The sequence below is a fragment of the Rhineura floridana genome, chromosome 21 (genome assembly GCF_030035675.1).
Source record: "Rhineura floridana isolate rRhiFlo1 chromosome 21, rRhiFlo1.hap2, whole genome shotgun sequence".
NCBI classification, from domain to species: Eukaryota; Metazoa; Chordata; class Lepidosauria; order Squamata; family Rhineuridae; genus Rhineura; species Rhineura floridana.
Genome location: NC_084500.1, coordinates 16,807,360 through 16,830,323, shown reverse-complemented (window position 1 = coordinate 16,830,323; position 22,964 = coordinate 16,807,360). Strand labels below are relative to the sequence as shown.

At 44.7% G+C, this 22,964-nt stretch overlaps 2 protein-coding genes across 5 annotated transcripts in view; one reads left to right on the top strand and one right to left on the bottom strand.

The window, feature by feature from the left end:
• Nucleotides 1-3,994, top strand: part of DOC2B (double C2 domain beta) — a 120,497-nt gene extending 116,503 nt beyond the window's left edge. The window contains exon 9 of the mRNA XM_061605317.1: nt 3,596-3,994. Coding sequence (XP_061461301.1) covers nt 3,596-3,732 — 137 coding nt within the window. The 3' untranslated portion in view covers nt 3,733-3,994. The remainder of the gene's footprint in view (nt 1-3,595) is intronic.
• TEX14 (testis expressed 14, intercellular bridge forming factor) overlaps nt 2,002-22,964 on the bottom strand; it is a 78,984-nt gene continuing 58,021 nt past the window's right edge. For 2 of the 4 annotated variants that reach the window (XM_061605314.1, XM_061605315.1), the window contains exon 25: nt 22,513-22,618. In XM_061605314.1, coding sequence (XP_061461298.1) covers nt 22,600-22,618 — 19 coding nt within the window. In that variant the 3' untranslated portion in view covers nt 22,513-22,599. Of the gene's footprint in view, nt 2,965-4,718; nt 4,835-5,204; nt 5,326-19,292; nt 19,424-21,857; nt 21,954-22,506; nt 22,619-22,964 lie in introns of those variants that run through there. The other 2 variants (XR_009759888.1, XM_061605313.1) reach the window with 2 other exon arrangements.

The window sequence follows — 22,964 nt, the reverse complement described above, 5'->3', positions numbered from 1 at the left end:
CAGGTGTAATTTTTGATGGCACAACAATTAACCTGATTAGCAGATGGAAATATTTAAGGCACAAACACAAGGGCAGTTTTTAAAAAGCTGGTAAATCTAGAGGTGTATTTTTCATCACTGATCTCTGGAAAAATATTCTCTGACACTTAAGCCCAAACAGCCGTGCTGTGGCACCATCCCAGTGATTTGTAAAGGCTGGGCTGTGACTCCACAACCATTTAAAACAGACAAAGGTCTACTTAAAGTCAGTTGCTCTAAAGTTACTTTCAGCTGACAGTGCACACCTTGATCCTAAAGCTATAATCGGAAGAAAGACTCCTAGATCTTTTCTTACACATTCATGGGATAGTGGACTACAGTCTGAGCTTAAGCACAGTCACGTCAGGATGCACCAGGGCTCAACCCTGGAAATTTCTTCTCTGAGGCCAAATCCTGAACATGTTTAGTATTATTTCTATCCTACCGTACAAAATGCTTGCGGCAAGTTGCAAACGTCATTAATCAGTTCTATTTAAAATAGGGAAGGACCATAAAGTGCAAAAATATTTTACAAAAATATGTAAAAAGGAATGCCTCTGAGTATTATAGAGTGTCTGCACCTCACCTGAGGTCAGCTGCACATATTACATAGCAAAAGCATATGTCCTCCTCCACTCTACGTACTGTGGGAAGATATGATCAATCCTATTTCCCTGGCACAGGTACCTGCAACCATACATACGCATAGACATAAGTAGCCCTAAAATAAAGCAAAGTAGTTGCCTAGGGCAGTGAATTTAGGCATCACTAAAGATAGCTGAGAAGGAAATAGGTCTAAAGCAAAGGTAGATCTCTTGCAAGATCCCACTGAAGTTAATGATATTTGTGCAGGAGAAGTTTGCAGTCATTTTCTAGAAGGAGATGGGAAGGGGGAGAGTTTTACATGAAAGGTTATGCCTCATTAAAGAGATCCATATTTTTCTTCAACTAGTTCTGACAGAAGTGAACGTAGTTTTCTTTCTCTCTCACTTCCTTTACCATTTTTGTGCAATTCATTCATTCATTCACCAAAATGAGCTTATTTTTTCTGCTAATTTCTTTTAGTTGAGATCAAACCTGCACCCCACCATCCAGTCCCAATGATCCTAGAGCTCAGCTGTTTCACCATTCTGTCTTGTGGCTCACCCCACTGTTCAGAACAGTTTTGCCTAAAATATAACAGGATATATATGGGTGCAGTGGCACCAATTCATGATGTTTTAAAATTTTCCAATAAAAATCTGAGCCTGCTTATGGAAAGCTTAGTATCGGACGAGGAACAAAACTGAACTGATAAGAAAAGCAAGTGTCCTGGCGAGGATACCTTTTTATTCTCAAGGCAAGTCTGGGGCATTTTGGGTGCATTCATGCCTTGTTGCGAGGAAATTACAAAGGCTTGTACTTTCAGCTATTTTACAGCCCGATCCACACTTAAGTGATTGAAGGTAATCCAATTTATTCTAAGTGGTGTTAAATTGACTCAGATCCTAGTATTCATTTAAAATGGGTTGCAGTTTGAGCTGCTGGCATCATTCTCTCATGAGGTTTGAAACTCTTCCTGGTTTATTGCTAGATGATAAAACAGGGCAGGATTTGATCCTTTAGAAATGCTGCTTGACGCTGCTCATCTAGCTCAATGGTAATGTCTTTTTTTTCTTTTAGCGGTTTGTGCTTTTACGTTGCACATCTTGCCTGGGATCTTTGCCCATCATTGCACTCCCCACAATTACAAACATCCAAATGGAATGTAGAGTGTGCTGTTCTGTCATTGTACACCAACAAATGACGTTTGCATGTGTGTTTGTTAAGAGTTCAGTTCTGTTTGCTCAGGTATAAGATTTGACTCTCCTGTAAATGCACAGCTATAGATGGCAATGCGCACGGTTTCGGTGTATTTTGTTTGTTCCCCCCCCCCCCCCCGGAATCATTAAAGTTATCAAGACAAAGGATCATTGTTGGACTTTTTCCCACCCACCCTTAGGATACCAACTTTGATGTATCCCCGTCTTTAAATGTGGTTATGCCACAAATCACACACAAAGTGGAGGGCAGGGGGAAATTTAAGCAGCAAATGTTACATGAGTCACAGGGACTAGATACATAGGAAGCTGCCATATACAGAGTCAATGGCTGCTAGCCACAATAGCTTTATTCTGCCTTCACTGTTAAAAGCAGTATGTTTCTGAATACCAATAGCTGGGAATCACAGGTGCGGAGAGTGCTGTTGCACCCAGGTGCTGCTTGAAGACTTCCCATGGGCACCTAGTTGGCCCCTGTGAGAACAGAATTCTGGACTAGATGGGTCTTTGGCCTGAACCAGCAGGGCTCTTTGTATGTTCTTAAGCCATGGATCCATCTAGCTCAGTACTGTCTACACTGACTGGCAGTAGCTCTCTATGGTTTCAGTCGGGACATTCCCAGCCCTACCTGGAGATGCTGGGGACTGAACCTGGAGTCTGCTGAATGTAAAGCAGATGCTCTTACCACTGACCTATGGTACTTCCTCCCCTGCTCACAGCTTACCTCCCTGTGGCGGGTCCCTGATCTAGCATTTGTCCATCTGGCTTCTGTTACCACAAATAAGTCCAGAAAAAAAAAATGAGGACAAAACAAAAAGAGGGGGCAAGTTCTGGTGCTCAATGAAGTCCTTGTCTGTCCACTATCTGAGTGCACTTTCCCTGTTTCTTACCATGGGTCACACTCGCATCTTCCCATTTCTTAGAATTGGATTTCTTTTTTGTGTAATGCATTTGAATCTGAGATTCCTTTCTGCCTCCACAGTCAGAGGCTGTATGCTTCCGAATACCAGTTGCTGGAAACCGGAGGAGAGTCCTCTTGTGCTCAGGTCCTGGTTGCAGGCTTCCTGTTGCGTTGTTGCTATGCAAAGAATTCCTTCTGTCTGCCCGGAACCTTCCAACATTCAGCTTCCTTGAATGTCTGCGAGTTCTAGCATTATGAAAGAGAGAGAAAAGCTTTTTTTTCTATTCACTTTCTTCAAGGCCATGCATCATTTTGTACACTTCGGCCTTGTCACCTCTGACTCGCCTTATCTCTAAACTAAAAAGCCCCAAACGCTGCAACCTTTCCTTAAAAGGGAGTCATTCCAATACCCCTTGATTGTTCTGGTTGCTCTTAGGGGAATCATAGAATAGTAGAGTTGGAAGGCCATCAAGTCCAACCCCCTGCTCAATGCAGGAATCCAAATCAAAGCATTCCCAACAGATGGCTGTCCAGCTGCCTCTTCAATGCCTCCAGTGTCAGAGAGCCCACTACCTCTCTAGGTCATTGGTTCCATTGTCGTATGGCTCTAACAGTTAGGAAGCTTTTCCTGATGTCCAGTCGAAATCTGGCTTCCTGCAACTTGAGCCCATTATTCCGTGCCCTGCACTCTGGGACGATCAAGAAGAGATCCCGGCCCTCCTCTATGTGACAACCTTTCATGTACTTGAAGAGTGCTATCATATCTCCCCTCCTCTTCTCCAGGCTAAACATGCCCAGTTCTTTCGGGGAGGGAGAGGTTGATGTGTAAATGGCCGCCACATCACTGAACCTGCTTGTTCCTTTGTGTCTCCCTAAGGTGGCGTGGTGCTTGGGATCAATGCCAAAGGGGAACGCCTGAAGCACTGGTTTGACTGCTTAAAAAACAAGGATAAGAAAATTGAGCGGTGGCACACGCTCACGAACGAGCTGCCAGGAGCCATCCTCAGCGATTGACCTTACAGACAGGCCCTGGATACCCGGGAGAGTAGAGCACGCTTCGCAACAAAGGAAGAACCATTGCCTTTGGATCTACTGTTTACTTCATACCCACGTCAGCAAGACTGCGGGGGAGGGGGCGGAGCTTGCTTGGGAACCCCAAGCTACAGCCAGTTTGCAGGGAACGATTTGACACCTCCCCCCCTGCAAAAAAAAACCCCACCAACATCCAATTTCTTGTTGTTTGCAAGGTTCAGTCCTAGAGTTTTCTCCAGGATGCCTTGAAAAAATCACTCTTGCAGAAAGTTGGTTTTGTCTGTGCGTGTGTTATTTTATTTTTATTTTTGGGGGGGGGGGGAGGGAAGAGTCCACAGGCCTGCATGCATTAGCACTGTGACTTCTTTGATTTACTGGTTTCAGTGCTTGCTGCCTTGTGAATGGAGTGGCAACCTGAATGCACAATATAGAATATAGATATATCTGGGTTTTGCGGGAGTGGGGGAGGTTATTTTTTCCTTAATATGTGACTAACGCAAAGCATTCATTGGATCTCTGAATTAAGAGACGCTGAGTGAAAACCTCTAGCTGTTGTTCGTTCTCAGTGTGTGGGTGGGTGTGGCCTGGGGTGGGGTGGTTTGCTTTCCATTGTGCTCCAAGATATTTCCGTTGTCCTGTTAGACCAGTGGTAGGTAACCCGTGACCCTCTAGATGTCGTTGGACTCCAGTTCCCATAATCCCAGACTAGGCTGGAACAGAGAGACCTAGGAAGCTGCCTTAGACTGAGTTTGACCGTTGCTCCATCTAGCTCTGTGTTGCCTACACTGACTGGCAGCGGCTCTCCAGGGTTTCTCCCAGCCCTGCCTGGGGATGCCGTGGATTGAACCTGGCTCCTTCTGCATGCAAAGCAGATGCTGTACAAAATAAAGCAAGGGTCCAGTCCTCATGGTCCTGAACGAAGGGCTGATTTCATGGGGAATGCAGAAAGGTGCTTCTCCCAGCTTTACCTGGGGCTGCCACGAATGGAGCCTGGGGCCTTCTACATGCCAAGCAGATCCTCTGGCATTGGAGCCCCAACAACATCAGGAAGGATACAGTTCCCCCCATCGCTGTGTTCGACAACCTGTAGAAAACATAAAGGCAAAAACACACAACGTAAAGGGCTGCGTAACTACCCAAGGCAATTGCTACCTTCCTTATACTTCTTCTTCCGCCTCTTCCCTTTGAAGAGGAAATGTAAGAGGCCCTTGAAGAACCGTCAAAGGCTTCCAACTGGTTTAAGAGAATTATCCGTGCCCACCAGGTGGAAATCAGAGGCACCTCCTCTTCACTGGAGCTTCCTGTTGCTCTGTAACAGAACAACCAAGGAGGCCTGAGTTTTGTGCAGCTTTTTGAGAAACCACAAGCCTTCCATGTTTGGCTCCTACATTTTGGCCAGCTTCAAACAACTCTCTCTCTCTCTCTCTCTCTCTCTCTCTCTCTCAGCTACTTACCATGTTTTTTTGTTAGATGGAAGTTTAGAGCAGATCAGTTCCGTTGCGCAGAGTCGGTGAAGGTTTACATCACAGCTGGGAGGTTCAGCCTTCAGCTCCATTCAAAGAGTCGTGTTGACTCCTGTGGCCAGTTCACAGGATGTAAAAAACAACCAACCAGATCTTTTTGGCTTGTCCCAAAAAATTATTCTTCTGACAGCACAATATAGACTCTAGATAAGGGAGAGTAGATTTCTCCTCTGTGTCAAATGTTATTTCTTTCAAACCTGCCTGTCTTTCTCAGTTGGATTCCATCTGGAATCATTGCAGAAGACCATCAAACTGAACTAAATCCCATGGGCTACATCCAATGTTAGTCATTTCCAGGATGAGGGGAGAAATCCAGTTTCGTTCAAATTTTATTGAGGCCCAACCAAATTTGCACTTTCTAAAACAATATGCGCACTGTAAAACAGCTGTCCTTTGAAATTCTCACACATCTCCAAAATTTTGTGATGAGATCTCTGACCAAACAATGCATACAAAAATGTGTATCTTAGGGGAAAGGGTGCATCAGAATGCCTACATCAGTGAAAATAACTTAGGAAATGCATTATATTAGGAAAAGGTGCTTGCAGAAATGTGTTTATCAGGCAACAGCGCATACAAAACTGTGTATATATTAGGAGGAGACATTTGCTCTAAAATGCTGGCAACTTTTCATGAGGACTTGTAATGAGCAGATTTGTCCCTCCCCTAGTCACACTCAGAGCAGACCTATTGAAACGAATATCACTCATTTCTGCAAGATCTGCAATGAGTAAAATTGATGCAACCCTTGCAATTAGCCTTACATCCCCCCCCCAGCAAATATAAGAAGCTATTTGGATACTAATCCACAAAATGGGTGCTTTTCAGATGTTGTCCCAATGGGCAAGGGTCATGTCATGAGGAAACAGGATGTGCAAAAAGTATATCCTCTTGTGGTTGGGGTTTAAAGTTGCTGTTGCAGTGGGGGGGAAATAAGCCAAATGCCACACGCACTCAAAATCTCCCTGCAACATTTTGCATTACAGAGGAAGTCTGTCAATTTACCTTAAAACCTTCACCACCCACATTACCCATCTGTGTAGTTTTTTTGCACTAGAAGATATTTTCTGCAATCAGCCAGACTCTTTCATTAAAAATCTACTCCTATGCCCCAACTCTCCTCTATGTTTTAATAACAGTCAATCCCAGGAAATCTTCATTCGTGGAGTAATTTTTAAGTCTCAGATGCTTTTAGCTCACAGCAAACAAAAGTGTGCCAATTTCCATCAGGCAGTTGCACCAAGCTCATTTTCTGTTGTGTTCCAGAAAGCATCTTAAAAGGCAAGCTCTGGCGCTTTAAAATGTCACAGTATTTGGAGGTGATGTTTCAGCAGCACATTCAATACCTCTTGCATTTTCCAGTTGTTTAATGCAGGTGGAAAGCAGGAAAGAGGTATTTGCTGCCCTGTTGAGCACGCTGCCTGTTGTACATATATATATGCCTGATGTGTGAACACCACCCCAAGGTTTTCAGGGATGTTTCACACTGCCCACATCAGCACTACGACTCTGCTGCTTCTGGAAACATAAATCCTTCCACCACTCATCTGCAGCGAGAGCGTGCACAAAAGTTTCCTTCCACAATATATTTTTCCTAGGTATGTAAAGAAGCCCATACAATGGCCAAGATTTATGTCTTTTTTTTAAATCTCAAAGAGGAGTTATTCTCGGTGTTGCAATCTCTTCATGTACATCTATCCGTCTGCTGGTTTCCATGTGGATCACTTTCATTTTCTACCAAGGCCTTTTTTTTTAACCTGGACTGTGTACATATACCTATGTATATTATACAATATATAAATATATATATTTAAAAGAAAACTATTGCATGTCAGTTAGTGGTTGTCATGCAAAAGACTTGTTAAATGTTTGATACCAATGTTTTGCTACTGTGAGACGCGGCTGCAGAAAACTGACCTCTGGCCTGCATCCCGATGGATAAATTTTGTATTTCAGTATAATTATGTGTACTTTTTTTTGTCAGATTTGTTTAATCTTTATAAATAGAACTGCAAATGAATAATAATAAAAGTTTCAAAAGTTTGTCTTGGAAGTCATAAGGTAAGGCTGCAATCCTATACTCATTTACTTGGGAGGAAGCTCCTTTGAAATCAATGGGAATTATGTGTACAGCTGAGCAGAGGGAGGTTTTTTCATCTGAGGGCCATGTAAAGCTTATGGGGGCCACATGCGTGCAGTAGGGAATGCTACCTCTTAGATGAGAGATGGGAGAAGCTCTGGCTCTCTAGATTTTGCTGGACTTCTTCTCCTGCCATTGGCCGCGCTAGGAGTTGGTGACCGACAACATCTGGAGGGCCACAGCTTTCTCCACCCCTGTCCTCTCACAAGGGAATCCCTCTTCTAAGTCAGGTGTGGAGAGCCTGTGGCCTGCCAGATGTTGCTGAACTACAACTCCCATCATCCCTGGCCATGCTGGCTGGGGCTGATGGCTGTCTTTCAGTAGTATAGAATCATGGGATGGAAGAAAGGGCCTATAAGGCTATCAGGTCCAACCCCTGATCAAAGTAGGAATCCAACTTAAAGCATACCTGATAGGCGTCTGTCCAGCTGCCTTTTGAAAGCCGCCATTGCTGGAGAGCCCATCACTCCCTAGGTCATTGGTTCCATTGTCATAGTGCTCTAACAGTTAGGAAGTTTTTTCTGATGTTCAGCCAAAATCTGGCTTCCTGTGACTTGAGTCCATTGTTCCATGTCGTGCAGTCTGGGAAGATTGAGAAGAGATTGTGGCCCTCCTCTGTGGAACAGCCTTTCTAGTACTTGAAGAGTGCTATCATATCTCCACTCTTCTCTTCTCAAGGCTAAACATGCTCAGTTCTTTCAGTCTCTCCTCACAGGGCTTTGTTTCCAGTTCCCTGATCATCCTCGTTGCCCTCCTCTGAAATCTGTTTGTTTGTCTGCATCCTTATTAAAGTGCAGCATCCAGAATTGGACACAGTACTCAAGACCAGTGCCAAATAAAGGGGAACAAGTACTGCATGTGATTTCAAAACTATACTTCTGTTAACGCAGGCTAAAATAGCAATTTGCCTTTTTTGCAGCCACATCGCACTGTTGGCTCATATTCAGATTTGTGATCAACAGCAATCCCAAGATCCTTCTCACATGTAGCATTGCTGAGCCTAGTATCCCCCATCTTATAACTGTGAACTTGGTTTATTTTTTCCTATGCACTTATCCCTGTTAAATTGTTATTTTCAGCCCAATGCTCTAGCCTTTGAATTTTATTTCTGTCCTCTAGGGTATTAGCTATCCTTCCCAATTTTGTACCATCTGCAAATTTGATAAGCATTCCCTGCACCTCCTCATCCAAGTCATGAATAAAAATGTTGAAGAGCACTGGGCCCATGACTGGGCCCTGCGGTACCCACTTGTTGCCTCCCCTTCAGTTTGAGAAGGAACCCTTGAGAAGCACTCTTTTGAGTGCAATTCTGTAGCCAACTGTGGCTCCACCTGATTATTGGTCCATCCAGGTCGAGGGCCAAAGCTTCCACTCACCTGCTATATAAGGTCACAAGTTTTTGAGTCAACCGACCCTATGTTAGCACTCAAAGAAGCTTTGAAGGCAGAGGTGGGGGAACTTTTCAGATGTTGTTGGACTCCAACTCCCAGCAGCCAGCATGGCAAATGGTCAAGAATGATGGACATCAACAGTCCAGCAATGTCTGGAGGGCCACAGGTTCCCTCCTTCAATCCTTGTTTCAGGGCATGAAGCCGCCGTTTCAAAAAAGCCCAAATCTTTTCTAGGATTCTGGCTCTCCTCTTCACTTCTATACAATTGTTCCATGCCTGTCCTCTTTTCATCTTCTTCATGTGATGCTGACCGGGCCAGGAGTCGCAAACCCAATTTAGCAGCCTCATACACAATTTGCATTTTCTCCCGATGACTCTTGGGAAGGCCAGAGAGATAAACGGCTGCTTTTTGAGCACGGCTGCCCACTTCAAGATTCCACCTTATCTCAACACTAGAGAAAGGATGAAATTAAAAGTCGGCAGGTTTCCCACCCTCTCAACCCTTACTACTCAATCCACAATCTTGCATCTGAAAGAAAATGTGTTGCCCTTTTTATTTTTATTAGACTGGGTTGGCATTGTTGTTGTTTTTAACTTGAAGTTATTTTTAACTGTTGTTGCCCAGGAAAGGCGAGAGAGGAGCAGAGTGATATAAATAAATAAGGAAATAAAAACTAATCACTTTGCTCAGACCTTGAAAGGATGTAGAGCACTTGCACGGATTAAAACATCTTATTAAATGAAGATAGCAAGTGCCGTTAGGAGGAATTCTCCCAATAAGGAATGCCTCTTCTAAGAAAGGCAAATACTTATTAAAAACAGCAGGCGGCAAGCTCCGTCTTAAGCGGCATTGCTTCAATGAGGAATACCTCTTCTAAGAAAGGCATATACTTAAAAGAAATGACAAGCACCGTCTCAGAGATGGCGTCTGCTGCAACACCCTTGTCATCTAAAAGAAAGTTTGCTTTTTGCAGCAGAACCATTTGCTAATGGAAATGTATGCAGATGTAATAGGTTAGTTAACTGATTTATTGACTGTCACTCATATATTCGATGAAAGATTGCTTCACTTGGGTAACAGCCCTGAACTCTGTGATGCTTCCTGCACATTCAAACAAGTCATCAGTCTTGTGCTCAACTCCATGCTTTGCATGTCTTTCAAATGTTTTTAAAAGCAGCGCATGTACGTTTTCATTCATGTATACAGTCATCCTGTACCTTATTAAATAAATCCCACAATTTTTTTTAAAAAACAGTTGCAAAACTACTGCAGGGAATATTTTGGGAGGGAAGCACACTGGTGACGTCACAGACACTAGCCAATTGGCATCTTCAACAGCTAACTTTCCCTCTATGCTGAAATGGTGCAGAAAAGGCTTCCTTCAGACAGAAAAGAAACTGTTTGGATTGAATGCTATGCCTCTGTCCTTGTTCTACCGATGTCTCCTTCCAGCCTCACTTCGCCATGTGGGAAAACAGGAAGTTGGCATGAAGGGGAAGTGAGGGCGATAAATCATCCCATCACTCACCGTTCATGGCCTAGAATGGGGCACCCCTGTCCTTCCTATTCAGCCCTATTTATGCAAACACCTGAACCCAAACAGCATGATATTAAGTGACAAGAAGGAGCTAATTGCGCTGACAGGGCCATGCTGTGCATAATTATTCAAAGAGGAATTTGTTGCAAATCAATTAATTAAGAGCGCAGTTCCGCTTTTTAACGCCACGGTTGCGCTCCCACCCACTCCCGGCCTCGTGCCACCGGTCGCATCGTTTTCTCCCAATTAGTACAATTCATCTGCTTTTTGTTTACAACTATCAAGACTTAATCCAATTAATTAAATGTTAAGTGTCGCTTCGTTGACTATCACTAGAGAAGGAGAGGAGGGGAGTTATATTTGCAAAGAGCAGCCAAAAAGAGAGGATTTGTCGCTAACAATTTGCATAAGCAAGGAAGAAACATCGACTGTTGCTGTCCCTGAGCCGACGTGCGCCGGGTGTATGGGTCATTGGGGACACAGTCATCTTCCATAGGGCACAGGAAGCTGCCTTACACAGAGTCAGATCACGGGCTCGTCTAGCTCAATATTGTTCACAGCAGGTGTGGGGGAATCTTTGGCCCACCGGATGTTGCTGGACCACAGCACTGGCAAGCATGGCCATTGGCCAAGGATGATGAAAGATGTAGTTCTGCACATCCAATAGGCCAATACTCCCTGGCAGTGGTGTTCTAGGGTTTCAGGGGACTTTCCCAGCTTCTAGTCACAGCTCTTCCTGGCAGGATGGAGAACCTGTGGGCCTCCAGATGTTGCTGGACTTCACCTCCTATCGCCTCTAACCATTGGCCATGCTGGCTGGGGCTGATGGGAGCTGGGGTCTAACAATACCTGCAGGATCACACGTTCCCCATCCCCAATCTGCACCGACTCTGGTAGCTGTCCAGGGTTTCAAGGCAGGGGATGTGCCTAACCCTACCTGGAGATGCCTTTAGGGACTGGAGCTGGGACCCTGCTCCATGCAAAACAGATGCTCTACCATTGAGCTAAGGCCCTCCTGGAACTTCCTGGGTTGAGGCGATCTGGATCCAGAGGAAAGGGAGGGAAAATTAGATAGATTCACCTCTAAACACCAACCGAATCAAATTTCCCCCTCATAATCTGAGTCACAACCCCAGATCCCAGTTTCACACCTGCTGCTCCAGTTCCACCTTCAGAGGCCCCGTGACAAAGGACAGGGAGAGGGCAAAAACCTGGTTCAGTTTGTGTTTCAAGGCAGACATAATTTGCACTTCCCAAAATGATACATGAACCAAACTCCAGCCATTCACTGAAATTCGCACTTCTAATTTTGCAAGGCAGTCCTGCAGGCGAGTAGCGTGTACACAAAGTCATATACTTGGTGGGCAGTGTGCCTAAAAATATTGTACAGAAAAATGCATTATGTTAGTGACAACCGCTTGCAAAACTGCTCAAATGGCGCCATCGCTATCTGTTTTTGGGCATCAGGTAAAAACAGTTTGATTCACTCAGACCTTTAAGAGCTTAATTCCGTTTTTAGTTGCACGAGTTGGATCTTGTTTTTCTGCGTTTTTAGGAAGTTTTGTTTTTATATCTGTTTTTAATGTTTGTAAGTCACTTTGAATATCATTTTTGAAGGGAAAAGCAACTAATAAATATAAAGAAGAATAAATAATTTATTTGTATTAATAATTTATTTTAGGAGAAATTTGCTGATGAATTTCCACCAGTTTTTAAAAATTGCAAACTGGTGCAGAATGCAGAGAAATGACCTTAAGATTGAAAAGCAGGGAAACCGAAATGGGCATATCCACCCATCCCTGCTGATGTGAAGAAGACTGAGATGGACAGGTTACCTGGGTCTGCGCTTCTAATCCAGGATTCATGTAAGCGGGTAGGGCCTCAACGGGTGCTAGGAAGCAGTTGATTATAAAAGAAGCGTTGTAGGTCTGACATGTTCCAGGTTGAAACCCTTCTTGGGGGACAACTCAAGTTTATGCACGGCTTGCCACCAGACGAGGCAACTCTCTGCCGTCTCCTAGACTGACATAAGCATTATCTCCTGGCAGAACTGAATAAATTGAGTTGCACACCCTCCCCTGCAATCCCCAAGACAGCTGGCACAGCATTTGTTCCTAATAAACTGTTTCCTGACACCGGCTGCCGTCTCCTCCTTGTGGTTCCTCGGCTGGTTGGTGCCACCTCCAACTTCCAAGCCCTTGCAGGGTGCTCATGCAAACTGGCTACGCACTGCATCACTCATGCAGAGGTAAACCTCAGGGAATGGAAAAATGTTTGAGAGGTACGTGGGGCATAGCCGAGGCAGAGCTTCTTGCATGCAGAAGGTTCCAAGTTCAATTCCTGACAGCATCTCCAGGTAGGGCTGGAAGAGGCTCCCTGCCTGAAACCCTGGAGAGCCACTGGCAGTCAGAGTGGGCCAAGGGTCTGACTTGATATAAAGGCAGCTTCCTGCATTCCTCGAGGTCCATCCTAAACTGTCCAAAAACAAGATAACAGAGCGCTGCTTTCCCAGTACCTCACCAGTCGCAGTCCCTGCTTTGGGGGTTAGGGGTGAGGAGATTCACCGCAGGATGTTCTAGAGATGGAGAAAATTCGTTGGTTTGCATTTTCATGCAAATCTACTCTATGCCAGCTCTTCCGGAATAATAGACTGAAATGTCACTGACCTGTTGAAATTTGCACTTCTCTTAATTTCACAATACCAAGTTCTCCAACCCCCCCCCCAAATGTGTACATTAAGGGAATGCGTGCATATATCGCTGAAAACATCATTAAAATGCCTTATGTTAGGGAATATGGCATGCAAAAATGAGTTTATTTGGAGAAACAGTCACAAAAATGTTGATGAATTTTCACTAGAATTTCAAACTGGAAAAAGAAAAGTTTAAGGCTTGTTCAGACATTACACTGAACATACGTATAAGCTATAAACAACAATAACAGCTAACTTTCTGGTGGCTTTTTGCCTATTGCTGTATTTACCCAACACCGTTAGTGCCATATTATCTTGTTGCAGTTGTTCGTTTCCTTTTCTGTATAATATTGGTATGTTTTATTGTTTTTAATATTTTATAGTGCTGGTTTTTGGTCGCAATAAATGATTGACTGATGGATAGGTATAAGCCGGCTTCGTAGGGATGAGTGCACATTGATTTATACAGGTGAACGCAGGCGATATGCTCACTGAACGTTACATGTGAACAGCTGTACAAAGCGTACAGCTCAACTCTTTTGTGTGCACAAATTGCGTACTCATTGAATGCAATGTGCACATACCCCTTTAGAGAAACCAAAACGGACAGGCCCATCTGTTCCTATGATCTTCTGATTAAGTAAGCACGGGTCCCACCCCATGAAACGCTAGGACGTTTTCAGTGGAAGGTATTGAACTGGAAACACGCACACTAAGCCGCTCTGTTAAAATGGAAGAGGGGCTTTGGCATGGAGGAGTGGCAGCTGGGAAGCCTCTGAAGGGAGCATGCTGCTGGACCAAGGTGAAGACATGCAAAAATGGTGGAAGGAAATGCGTAGCTTGAACCTAAAAGCAGCCTGTACTGCAAGAGTCAATCTGTGGCCCTCCAGATGTTGTCAGGCTGCCAACGGCAACCAGCACAGCCAGGGATGATGGGAGTTGTAGCCCAACAGCTGGAGAGCAACAGGTCCCCCATCCAAGTGTCAAGGTGAGCAAAAAAGGCACGGCAAGAGCTGAACTGTTAGACCAGTCTTCCTTAACATGGCACCCTCCAGACATTTCAGACTACAACTCCCATCAGCCTCAGGTTACAATCGAGCAATGGAGGGTCACAGGCTGCCAGTACTTCACTGGAACATATGATGATGCCAGTTAGGCGCACTGGTCCTTCTAGCTCAGTACTGCCTAAACTGACTGGCAGCAGGTAGGGAGTCACTCCCAGGAAGAGCTTGGAAAAGTTACTTTTTTGAACTACAACTCCCATCAGCACAATCCAGTGGCCATGCTGGCTGGGGCTGATGGGAGTTGTAGTTCAAAAAAAGTAACTTTTCCAAGCTCTGCGAGTCCCAGCCCAGACCTGGAGATGCCACTGGTGACTGAACCTGGGACATTCTGTGTGCCAGGCAGATGTTCTGTGGACTGCGCTATGGCCCTTCCTCTATTGCTTTCAAAACAGCATAGGCGCAGAGGCCTAGCTCAGGAGTACACAATCGGCTTTGCATGCCAGTCTCACATTCAGTCGCCAACAGCATCTCCAGGTAGGGCTAGGAGCTGCTGCCAGTCAGTGCAGACCAGCTTTTCCCAGTGTGACTCCAGATGTTGTTGGACCACAACTCCCATCAGCCTCAGCCAGCATTGCCAATGGTCAGGAAAGATGGGAGTTGTGGTCCAACAACATCTGGAGGCACACTGGTTGGGAAAGGCCGGTGTAGACAATTCTGAGCCAGATGGACCAAGGGTCTCTCGCTTGATATAAACAGCTTCTTACATGCCCAAGAAACACAAGAGGGCCAAAACTGGCAAGGAGGTCATTTCCTGGGTCTGGCCCAGATGTCCGCATGCCACACCCACAGAAATCAGGGAATATGTCAGCTCAAAGGTGCCCCATTCCTACTGTGGATCAGGGGCTACTTGAAAACAGCTCAGATAGCTAGCTGGCGTAAATACACAACTTTTTCACACATTCCTTTATAAAACTAACAGTGTTAATCTTTCTGGCATATGGCTTATGTTTTTAGCTTTCAGACTGTTTTTGTTTCATACAGATTTGCTTTTTCTTTGTTTTTTTTTAAATTTCTTAAGACTTGGTTCCTGCACACAGCATCAGTCACCGCTTTGGCACTCAGCCGAGTATAGTTCAGTGCTTAAAAAACAAACACAGAAAAATGAGATGTTGTTACCTGGCAGAAACCAAAGGGTAAGGTGTGTTCCCCCCCCCCGCCCTCTGCAATAACTGGAACAAGAGCAGAGCACCGTCCTGCAGAGCTCAAGTAATGAGAGTTAGGTGCAATTTGGGGGGGCAGGGAGGGGGGAGGCCTGGATTGCACAGGGCCGTATCTCAGTGGTAGATACCTGCTTTACATACAGAAGGTCCCTGCTGCAGTTTCCAACACCTCCAGGCAGACCTGAAAAAGGCTCCCTCTCTGAAACCCCAAAAGCCACTGCCAGCCAGCATGGACAATACTAAGCTAGATGGACCAATGGTTTGACACGGTATAAGGTAATGACCTATGTTCCTGTTTAAAGCAGCCCTTAATAAAGAACTACAAATACTTGAATCTTGTTTTTAGGGCAAGAGCTGCACACAGAAGGTTCCAGGTTCAATACTCAGCATCTCCAGTCCACAGGGCATCTATGACTGTCCCTTCTCTGGAGAGCTGCTGCCCATCAGGGTAGACACACAAACCTTCCCCCCCCCCGGACCACTTGAAAGTTATTGATGGTCTTGACAGACCACTTAATTATTTTTCTACCTATTGTGGCAATTGTAACTCACTGTGCTAGGATCTTTAATTGTATAGATGCCCTTCAAGTGTATTTTTCTTCTTGTATTTTCTTACATCGTATTACAATTTGCAATCCATAGAATTCAAGTTGTAATAAAGTTAGCATTTTACTATACATACGAATTCTATGGAGTGTAAATTGCAATCCAGTAGAATACAGTTAAGAAACAAAACAGGCAATAAAGGCGCAATTAAAATGGATGTATTTAGTATGGACATGCCGTGGGCTGCCTGAATGAAGTTCATGGACCAGTTTGAGAACCCCTAGTGTAGATAAACCTGAGCTAGGTTGACACGTGACTCAGAATGAGGTAGCTTCCTGTGTGCTTACATATACTGTATAAGCCCATCCCACCTGCAGGATATGCCAGTCCTGTGTCCAGGATCCTCCCCTTGATGCTCATGCATTTGACAAACTTACACACACACAAAAGATCCATTTGAGTAGGTGTGGTTATTTAACTTACATAAAAATCTTTGATACACACTGCACATACACAACCTACACAGACATTAAAAATCCATGTGCAAAATGAATGTCAGCCCTATGGAGCCTGCAAAACCAGGTAGATGGCTACCCTTGGTTTTCACAGCACACAGCCTATCTACCAGGAAGTTGGGTAACTGTCCTTCAGGAGTGCTGGCAAGGTTTTCTCAGCCTCTCCCTCCCCAATGCCACCATCCTTGTGTTATGCAAGAGGGGCGGGGAGTAGTGGGTGGTGGTGGAAAGAGGCTGTTTTACAGATTTTTAGATCTGTACTGGATTGGGGGAGGCCATGGGTGGAGAACAAGCTCAACAAAAGATTGTGTTGTGAAAAGCAATCCCATTTTGCAAAATAAATTAGACATCCGGCCTCTCGTTTCTAAGCACCCACTGTATCAAATGGATGCATCGGGTGCATTTGAGCAGACTTGAAAAATGGTCTCCTTATAGATGCTGCTTCAGTTTCATAGCCAGCCTAATCCCTGCAAAGGCAATCTTTGGCAGGCGGCTGTAAATCCTACCTAACAAGAAAGGTGAAGGGATGGGTGGAGGGGTGAAGGCAAAGGCTTATTCGCTATCAGGCTTCTGGGTACTGAGGTGTACTGCTCTGATCCAGGATGATTACCCTGGGGGTGGAAAAAGTTTCAATTTTATATCGGTACATCGCAATCTAGCAGAGCAGCAGGGTTGTCAAACTGTTCTGGATATTAGGGGGGGCTTTGCAGGCTTACTGGGGGTTTAGCAAAACGATCAGAAACGGTGGACGCATCTCCTTCATTTCCTGGGTCCAGATACTGCACACCAACCCCCTCGTCCTTATCTTCAAAGCCTTCCATGAACACGACACTTTCCCCCACACTCACATATCTTCCACCTGCGGCCTCCACATCTGCCACCCTCAGCTGGCCCACAGTCTCCCGCATCCTCAAACGAGACTGTGTTTTCAGCAAGGAACCTCCTGCTAAGACTTCCAGTCCCTTCACGAAACCCACCTTTTCCGTGAATTTCAGTAGCGAGCATCAGCTTTGCATGCAGGAGGTTCCACATGCAACCTCCAGCATCTCCAGATAGGGCTGGGAACGTCCCTCTTGCCTGAAACCCTGGAGAGTGCCTGCCAAAACCAAACTAGGCAGACCAGTGCTCTGAGTCGGTATAAGGCAGCTTCTCATGTCTGTTTAAACCAGCCCTTAATTCAGAAAACGAGAAGAGGGCCCCATTGGATTTAACAGTTGTGTAGACAGGTTGTTTCAGCAGGTGTCATTTAGAGGGGCTCCGAGTTGTCTTTTGCCTCTGGCCACCTTACTCTATTCCGCCCCTTCCTCAAGTTCAGCCCTGCCCCAAGCCTGAAGCCCACCAGACTCCAAATACCATCTCTTGCATACAATAGTGAATGCTACTTCATAGATCAGGGGCGAGGATCTCTGGCCCTCCAGACTCCAACTCCCATCATCCCTGGCCATTGGCCATGATCGCTGCTGGGTGTTGGGAGTCCATCAACATCTGGAGTCAAAGGTTCCTCACATCCCTGATCTAAACGGGAGCATTCCCCTCCTTTCTTCGGGAGATGCCTCCTCTAGAGAGAGGCATTCTTCCATTTCTTGCATGCTCCTTAAATCAAGAATGGGAAAACGCTGGCCTTCTAGACGTTGCTGGTCTTCAACTCTCATCGTGGTGGCTGCTCTGTGTGTATGTGAGTGTGCGCACAAGCGAGTGGGAGTCCAAGAAAAGGCAGCAGCTGTGATAAGAATGAGGGATGGCCTCTGTTTCTGCAATAATCGGATTTGCCATCAGATTTCTGATATTCTTTGCAGAGAAAATTTTGAAGTAGCAACTCTCTGACCTGGTTTCCGATTAATTCATTTTTTTCTGATTCTTTTTTAAAAAAATTGCTTTGAAATCATCAGTAGTGTGATGCTTTTATCGATCTACTTTCTATGTGAGCTCTTCAAATGTGTATTCCCTTTTACTGATGTCAATGAAGTGTTGATTGTAACTGACAGACAGAAGCAGCAGGGGGAATGAGGTGTTGAATGTAAGCAGAAGGGGGGAAAAGACACCGACTTGATTATCTGCCTTAATCTGCTCTGTAATGCACTTGAAAAGGAATTTAAACAGGCAATAGCAACAGAGTTCAGAATATAAGATTGGTATCAGTGAATAAATAGCAATTATAATATCCGTAATTCTCTGCAAAGCAAAAAATATTGGAGGAGATTTGAAAAATGAAAATATATTGAAGGAAAAAGGAATTGGATCGTTAACAACCACTAGGAGGCCACACAAAAACAAAATGTAAAAAAGGAGAGGATTCCATCCCAAATAAGAACTCTCTGTAACACGGATAGGGGACATTGCTATTTCCCTTCATTGACTCTAGGGTGCTGAAGTCTGAGCATACATAGTCCTGGTTTAGCTCACTCAAGCTAGACCTGAGGCTCAACCCAGACCAAGGACGATGGAATCCAGCAATTCCTGGACTAAGAAGCTGGAGTCCAACAATATCACATGGAGAGCCACAGGCTCCCCATCCCTTGCCCTAGGTGCAAAGGGCAGGCGTTAACCCTTACTGGGAAGCCATCCTCCATCAATGGAGGAAAAAAAAATTTCAAAATTGAGAAACACATACGAACATTTACTCAAGGCAGCAAGTTGATTTAGGGGTTTTCCTGAGACGCTGCTGAGTTTTCCCTTTTAGCTCTGAGCACCCTCTGCATCAAGGAACCTCACTCACATACTATAGATAGGAAGAGCCTCAATTTCAAAAGTGGCTTGCTGTGCAGCCAGTTTTTGGGGGATGGGGGGAGAATAACCAACTCTCTTAGATTGCGGCCTAATGGATATAAAAAGATTTTACCGCGAACTAGATTATACTTGCATAAACCTGGATTTGCCTTGTCATCGTTCAGTTTGTTTGCTTGACCTTATTGGGATTTTGAATGCAACGCTCAGGGTGGGGTGAGGATGAACATAAAACACTTAATGAAGAGGCACAGTCTAGCATTTCTTTTATGGCTCAATAAAGATCATCGGCATTCTCTGCCGAACCTTCAGATTCACTGAAACTGTCCTCCGCTCCGCTTTTCATCTCGATGTTGCCATGATGTGCGGCACTTATCTCCCTAGGAAGAGAGGTTGTGCGTCAGATTCATCTTTTAGGGAAATACCTCTGGAGTGGAGCAAAAGAATGTACATCTTTGAGAAGCAAGAGGTGCGCTCTTGCAGAATGGGAGCATCAGTGCGCCGCTTGCTTGAAGGTAGGGACAAAGGAGGGAATTTCTATTCTGTTTGCATTTTAAGGAGAGAAACAACCTAATTTGCCCTTCTTGGACCAGCAAAACACAACTATCCTGAGAAATTTGCACTTCTCAGAATTTTGGGATGCAGTTCTCCAGCCAAGCAATATGTAGGAGGGAAAATACAGAGGCTGTTGCATATACAGAAGTGTGTATATAAATGCCTATGTTAGTGAAGCTATACAAAATGCAATTAAACTTTGGAAAATTGCTTGCAAAATGTGTATATTAGTCAAAATACATACATTTTGGAGAAATTTGCACTGAAACGCTTTATGAATGTTCATACTGTGGAAATGTAGAAGGCTAAATTTAAGATTGGAAAATGGGAAATTTTGAGAACCAAAACTGATTTGTCCGTGCCTACATGAAGGATCACCTCCTCCCACAATATCTCCTTTGTGTACTCTATACGGTTTTGATTTTCATTTATGATGTGTATGTATAGGTCTGTGACCGAAATAATTTTTGTTTTTACTTTACTTCCTCCCACATATATTGTTTTATTACTATTAAATTTATTACCCACCCTTCACCAGTAGTCTCAGGTTGGGTCTCAATAATATAAAATTACATCATTAAAAGCAGTTTTAACACAAATTACACTCACAACTAGAGAGGGCCCAAAAATACATATCTCGGGTGTCAAAGGCCAGGTTAAAGAGGTGCATCTTCAGCATACGACAAAGGCTGCACAGTGGAAGTGCCAGATGCACCTTTGTGGGGAGGGCTGCCGCAGAGAATACCCTCTTCTGGGCCACCGTCCCCTGAACTTCTCTACTGGAGGTCTATAGGGATATCCCTTCCCAGGCCCTGAGATCTTCAAAGGAGATTAGGAACACAGGGTTTTGTCCAACAATAGTCCTTACTCAGAGGAGACCCACTGAAGTTAAGGGGCGTGACCAACTGGGCCCATCAATTTCAATGGGCCTACTTTGAGTAGAGCATAGTTGGATTCTACCTAAGGGCACCTGCCTTACTCTAAGCCAGACCGTTTGTCCATCTGGCTCAGTGTTGTCTACGAGCTCCAGGTTCACACGTAACACTAAGCCACAGTTAACATTGGCTAAGGTTTGTAAAAACATCAAACCGTGGTTTATGAGCATGGCTTGTCTGTGGTTAATAAGACATAGCATGTCTCATATAGTTTTCTATTAAGATACTAATAAGATATTAGGTTAGGTGTAGTGGTTAAGGTGTTGGATTACAACCTGGGAGACCAGGGTTCGAATCCCCACACAGCCATGAAGCTCACTGGGTGACCTTGGGTCAGTCACTGCCTCTCAGCCTCAAAGGAAGGCAATGGTAAAACCACCTCTGAATACCGCTTACCATGAAAACCCTATTCACAGGGTCACCATGAGTCAGAATCAACTTGAAGGCAGTCCATTTCCAATTTTTAGGTTAATATTACAATACAGAGTAACCAAATGTTGCATCGCAGGTGCCTGAAAATGCTTTGTCTTTCCTCATTGCTCAGTTCCCGAAGAGCACACTTACCACTTTAGTGTATTTTAATACCAAGTGGTTAGCCAAGTTTATTGCTAGCCATTTACCATCTTTTTAACAAGGCAGAAGTAGAAACAGCACTCTTGAGTTTAGCGTGTTAGTGTGCAACGCTGCAGTACGTGTGGGACCGTGTCTACATCATACTGCTGTTTTATTATTTGTTGATATTTAACAATATTTTATTGATGGATTCTCCAATTTTACTGATGTATTTCTTTGTAATTTCATTTTTATGATACAATTATGTTTTTTGTAAACCACTTAGGGATTTAGCATATCAAGTGGTATATAAATATTATTAATGATAATGATAACGATAATTAAATGACAGCGCTGGGTTCAGAGCTGCAAGTGCGGCGGAGGGGAACTGCGGTGCCCTCCGCATGTTGCCGGACTCCCAATTCCCATGAGCCCCAACCAGCATGGACCACAGTCAGGAATCCAGCAACAAGTTATCCCACCTCTGAGCTAGTGTCACGTCTTCTCTGACCCAAGCAGCATGAAAATCAGCTGGCACAGACCTGCCTGGGGTCTTCCGGGCATTCTTGCCTTTTTCTCCGTCAAAAAAGGTTCTCTTATACCTAAATCCACCATCGAACATTGGTGTGGAACCTCTGCTGAGTACCTGCTAATCTGGCACTGCCGCCTCCAGCATTAGCTTGATTGCCAACAAACCAGGCATCCTTTTCGTTCCCACAAGCAAGAAGTATTTCTTGGAAGTTATGAATGAAACGTCAGCCACCTCACTAACCTCTTGATGGGGGACGGCAGCTCTTCGCGAGGGTTGCGGCTGTCGGCTGTCGGCCCGAGAACGCCTTCCAAAACATCGTCAAGACTTGAGTGAGCCCTGCCAAAAAACAAAAACACCCACACCTAATCAGACTATTAGAGAGGAGACACCGATAGGTTGAGGGGCTGGGTGTCGTGAGGAGATAGAGTAATTTTTTTTCTTAATTGCTGTGTTTCACCATGCCACTCAGGCGCTTATTAAGGCCTGAAAAGAGCGTGTGAAGAAACCACCCACTGTAATTTTTCGTTGCCGTTTTTGCAGGCTTACTCTGGATGTTGAAAACAGCCGGTCTCCTTCATTCTGTCTCCTTGCTACTATGCAAACAGTTTATAAGGTAAGACTTTAACCAAGTGACCAACACCTGGGGAAATGCTTCAGAGTTAATTGAACACCCCTGGAGTGCACTGAAGTGCCAGGCATGGGTTATCTCTCTAACCTCTGACAGGTGGAGGCAAGGTTTAGCCTGACTGCCTTGCAACAGCAGAAGTGTTTCAAGTCCAGTTGCTCTCCTGAAATGATCAGAGAATTGGGAGCAGAAAGACCCCATCTTGCTGGACCAGAGTCAAGTTAATCTCCACACAAACATACGTTCCAGAAATTTGCCATGTACCTTTCTGTCTCTTCTCCCAGATACGAAGTCTCACTGGTCCAGAGGCTGCAATCAGCTTGGCACTTGTTCAATGTTGTTTCTTGGTCTTCCGAATCAGCTTGACCAGGAATCGCTAGTGTCAACAAAGCAACAACAGGAAATGTCATATTCCAGGACCGGTTTCAGAATATTGGGAAGGACCACCCCTTCCCCCCGCTTTGTATTCTAGCTGGCACCTTCTGTAAAGAAGTGAATCCTGCTCTAATGTAGGAGCAACTCCGAAGGAAGTCCCAGTAATGGTTTCGTGATCTGTTTCCAAAACACTGGGACACCTATCATGCTTCATTATTTGTTTGCAGTTGTTCACTCGTTTGAATTTAGTTACGTTTTATAAATTATAGTATTTAGGATGCTGATCTGGGCAGTTCCTTAGGTACTGATGAGGAGGAAGGCGGTTGAGAGAGGTTTGTTTCTGCATG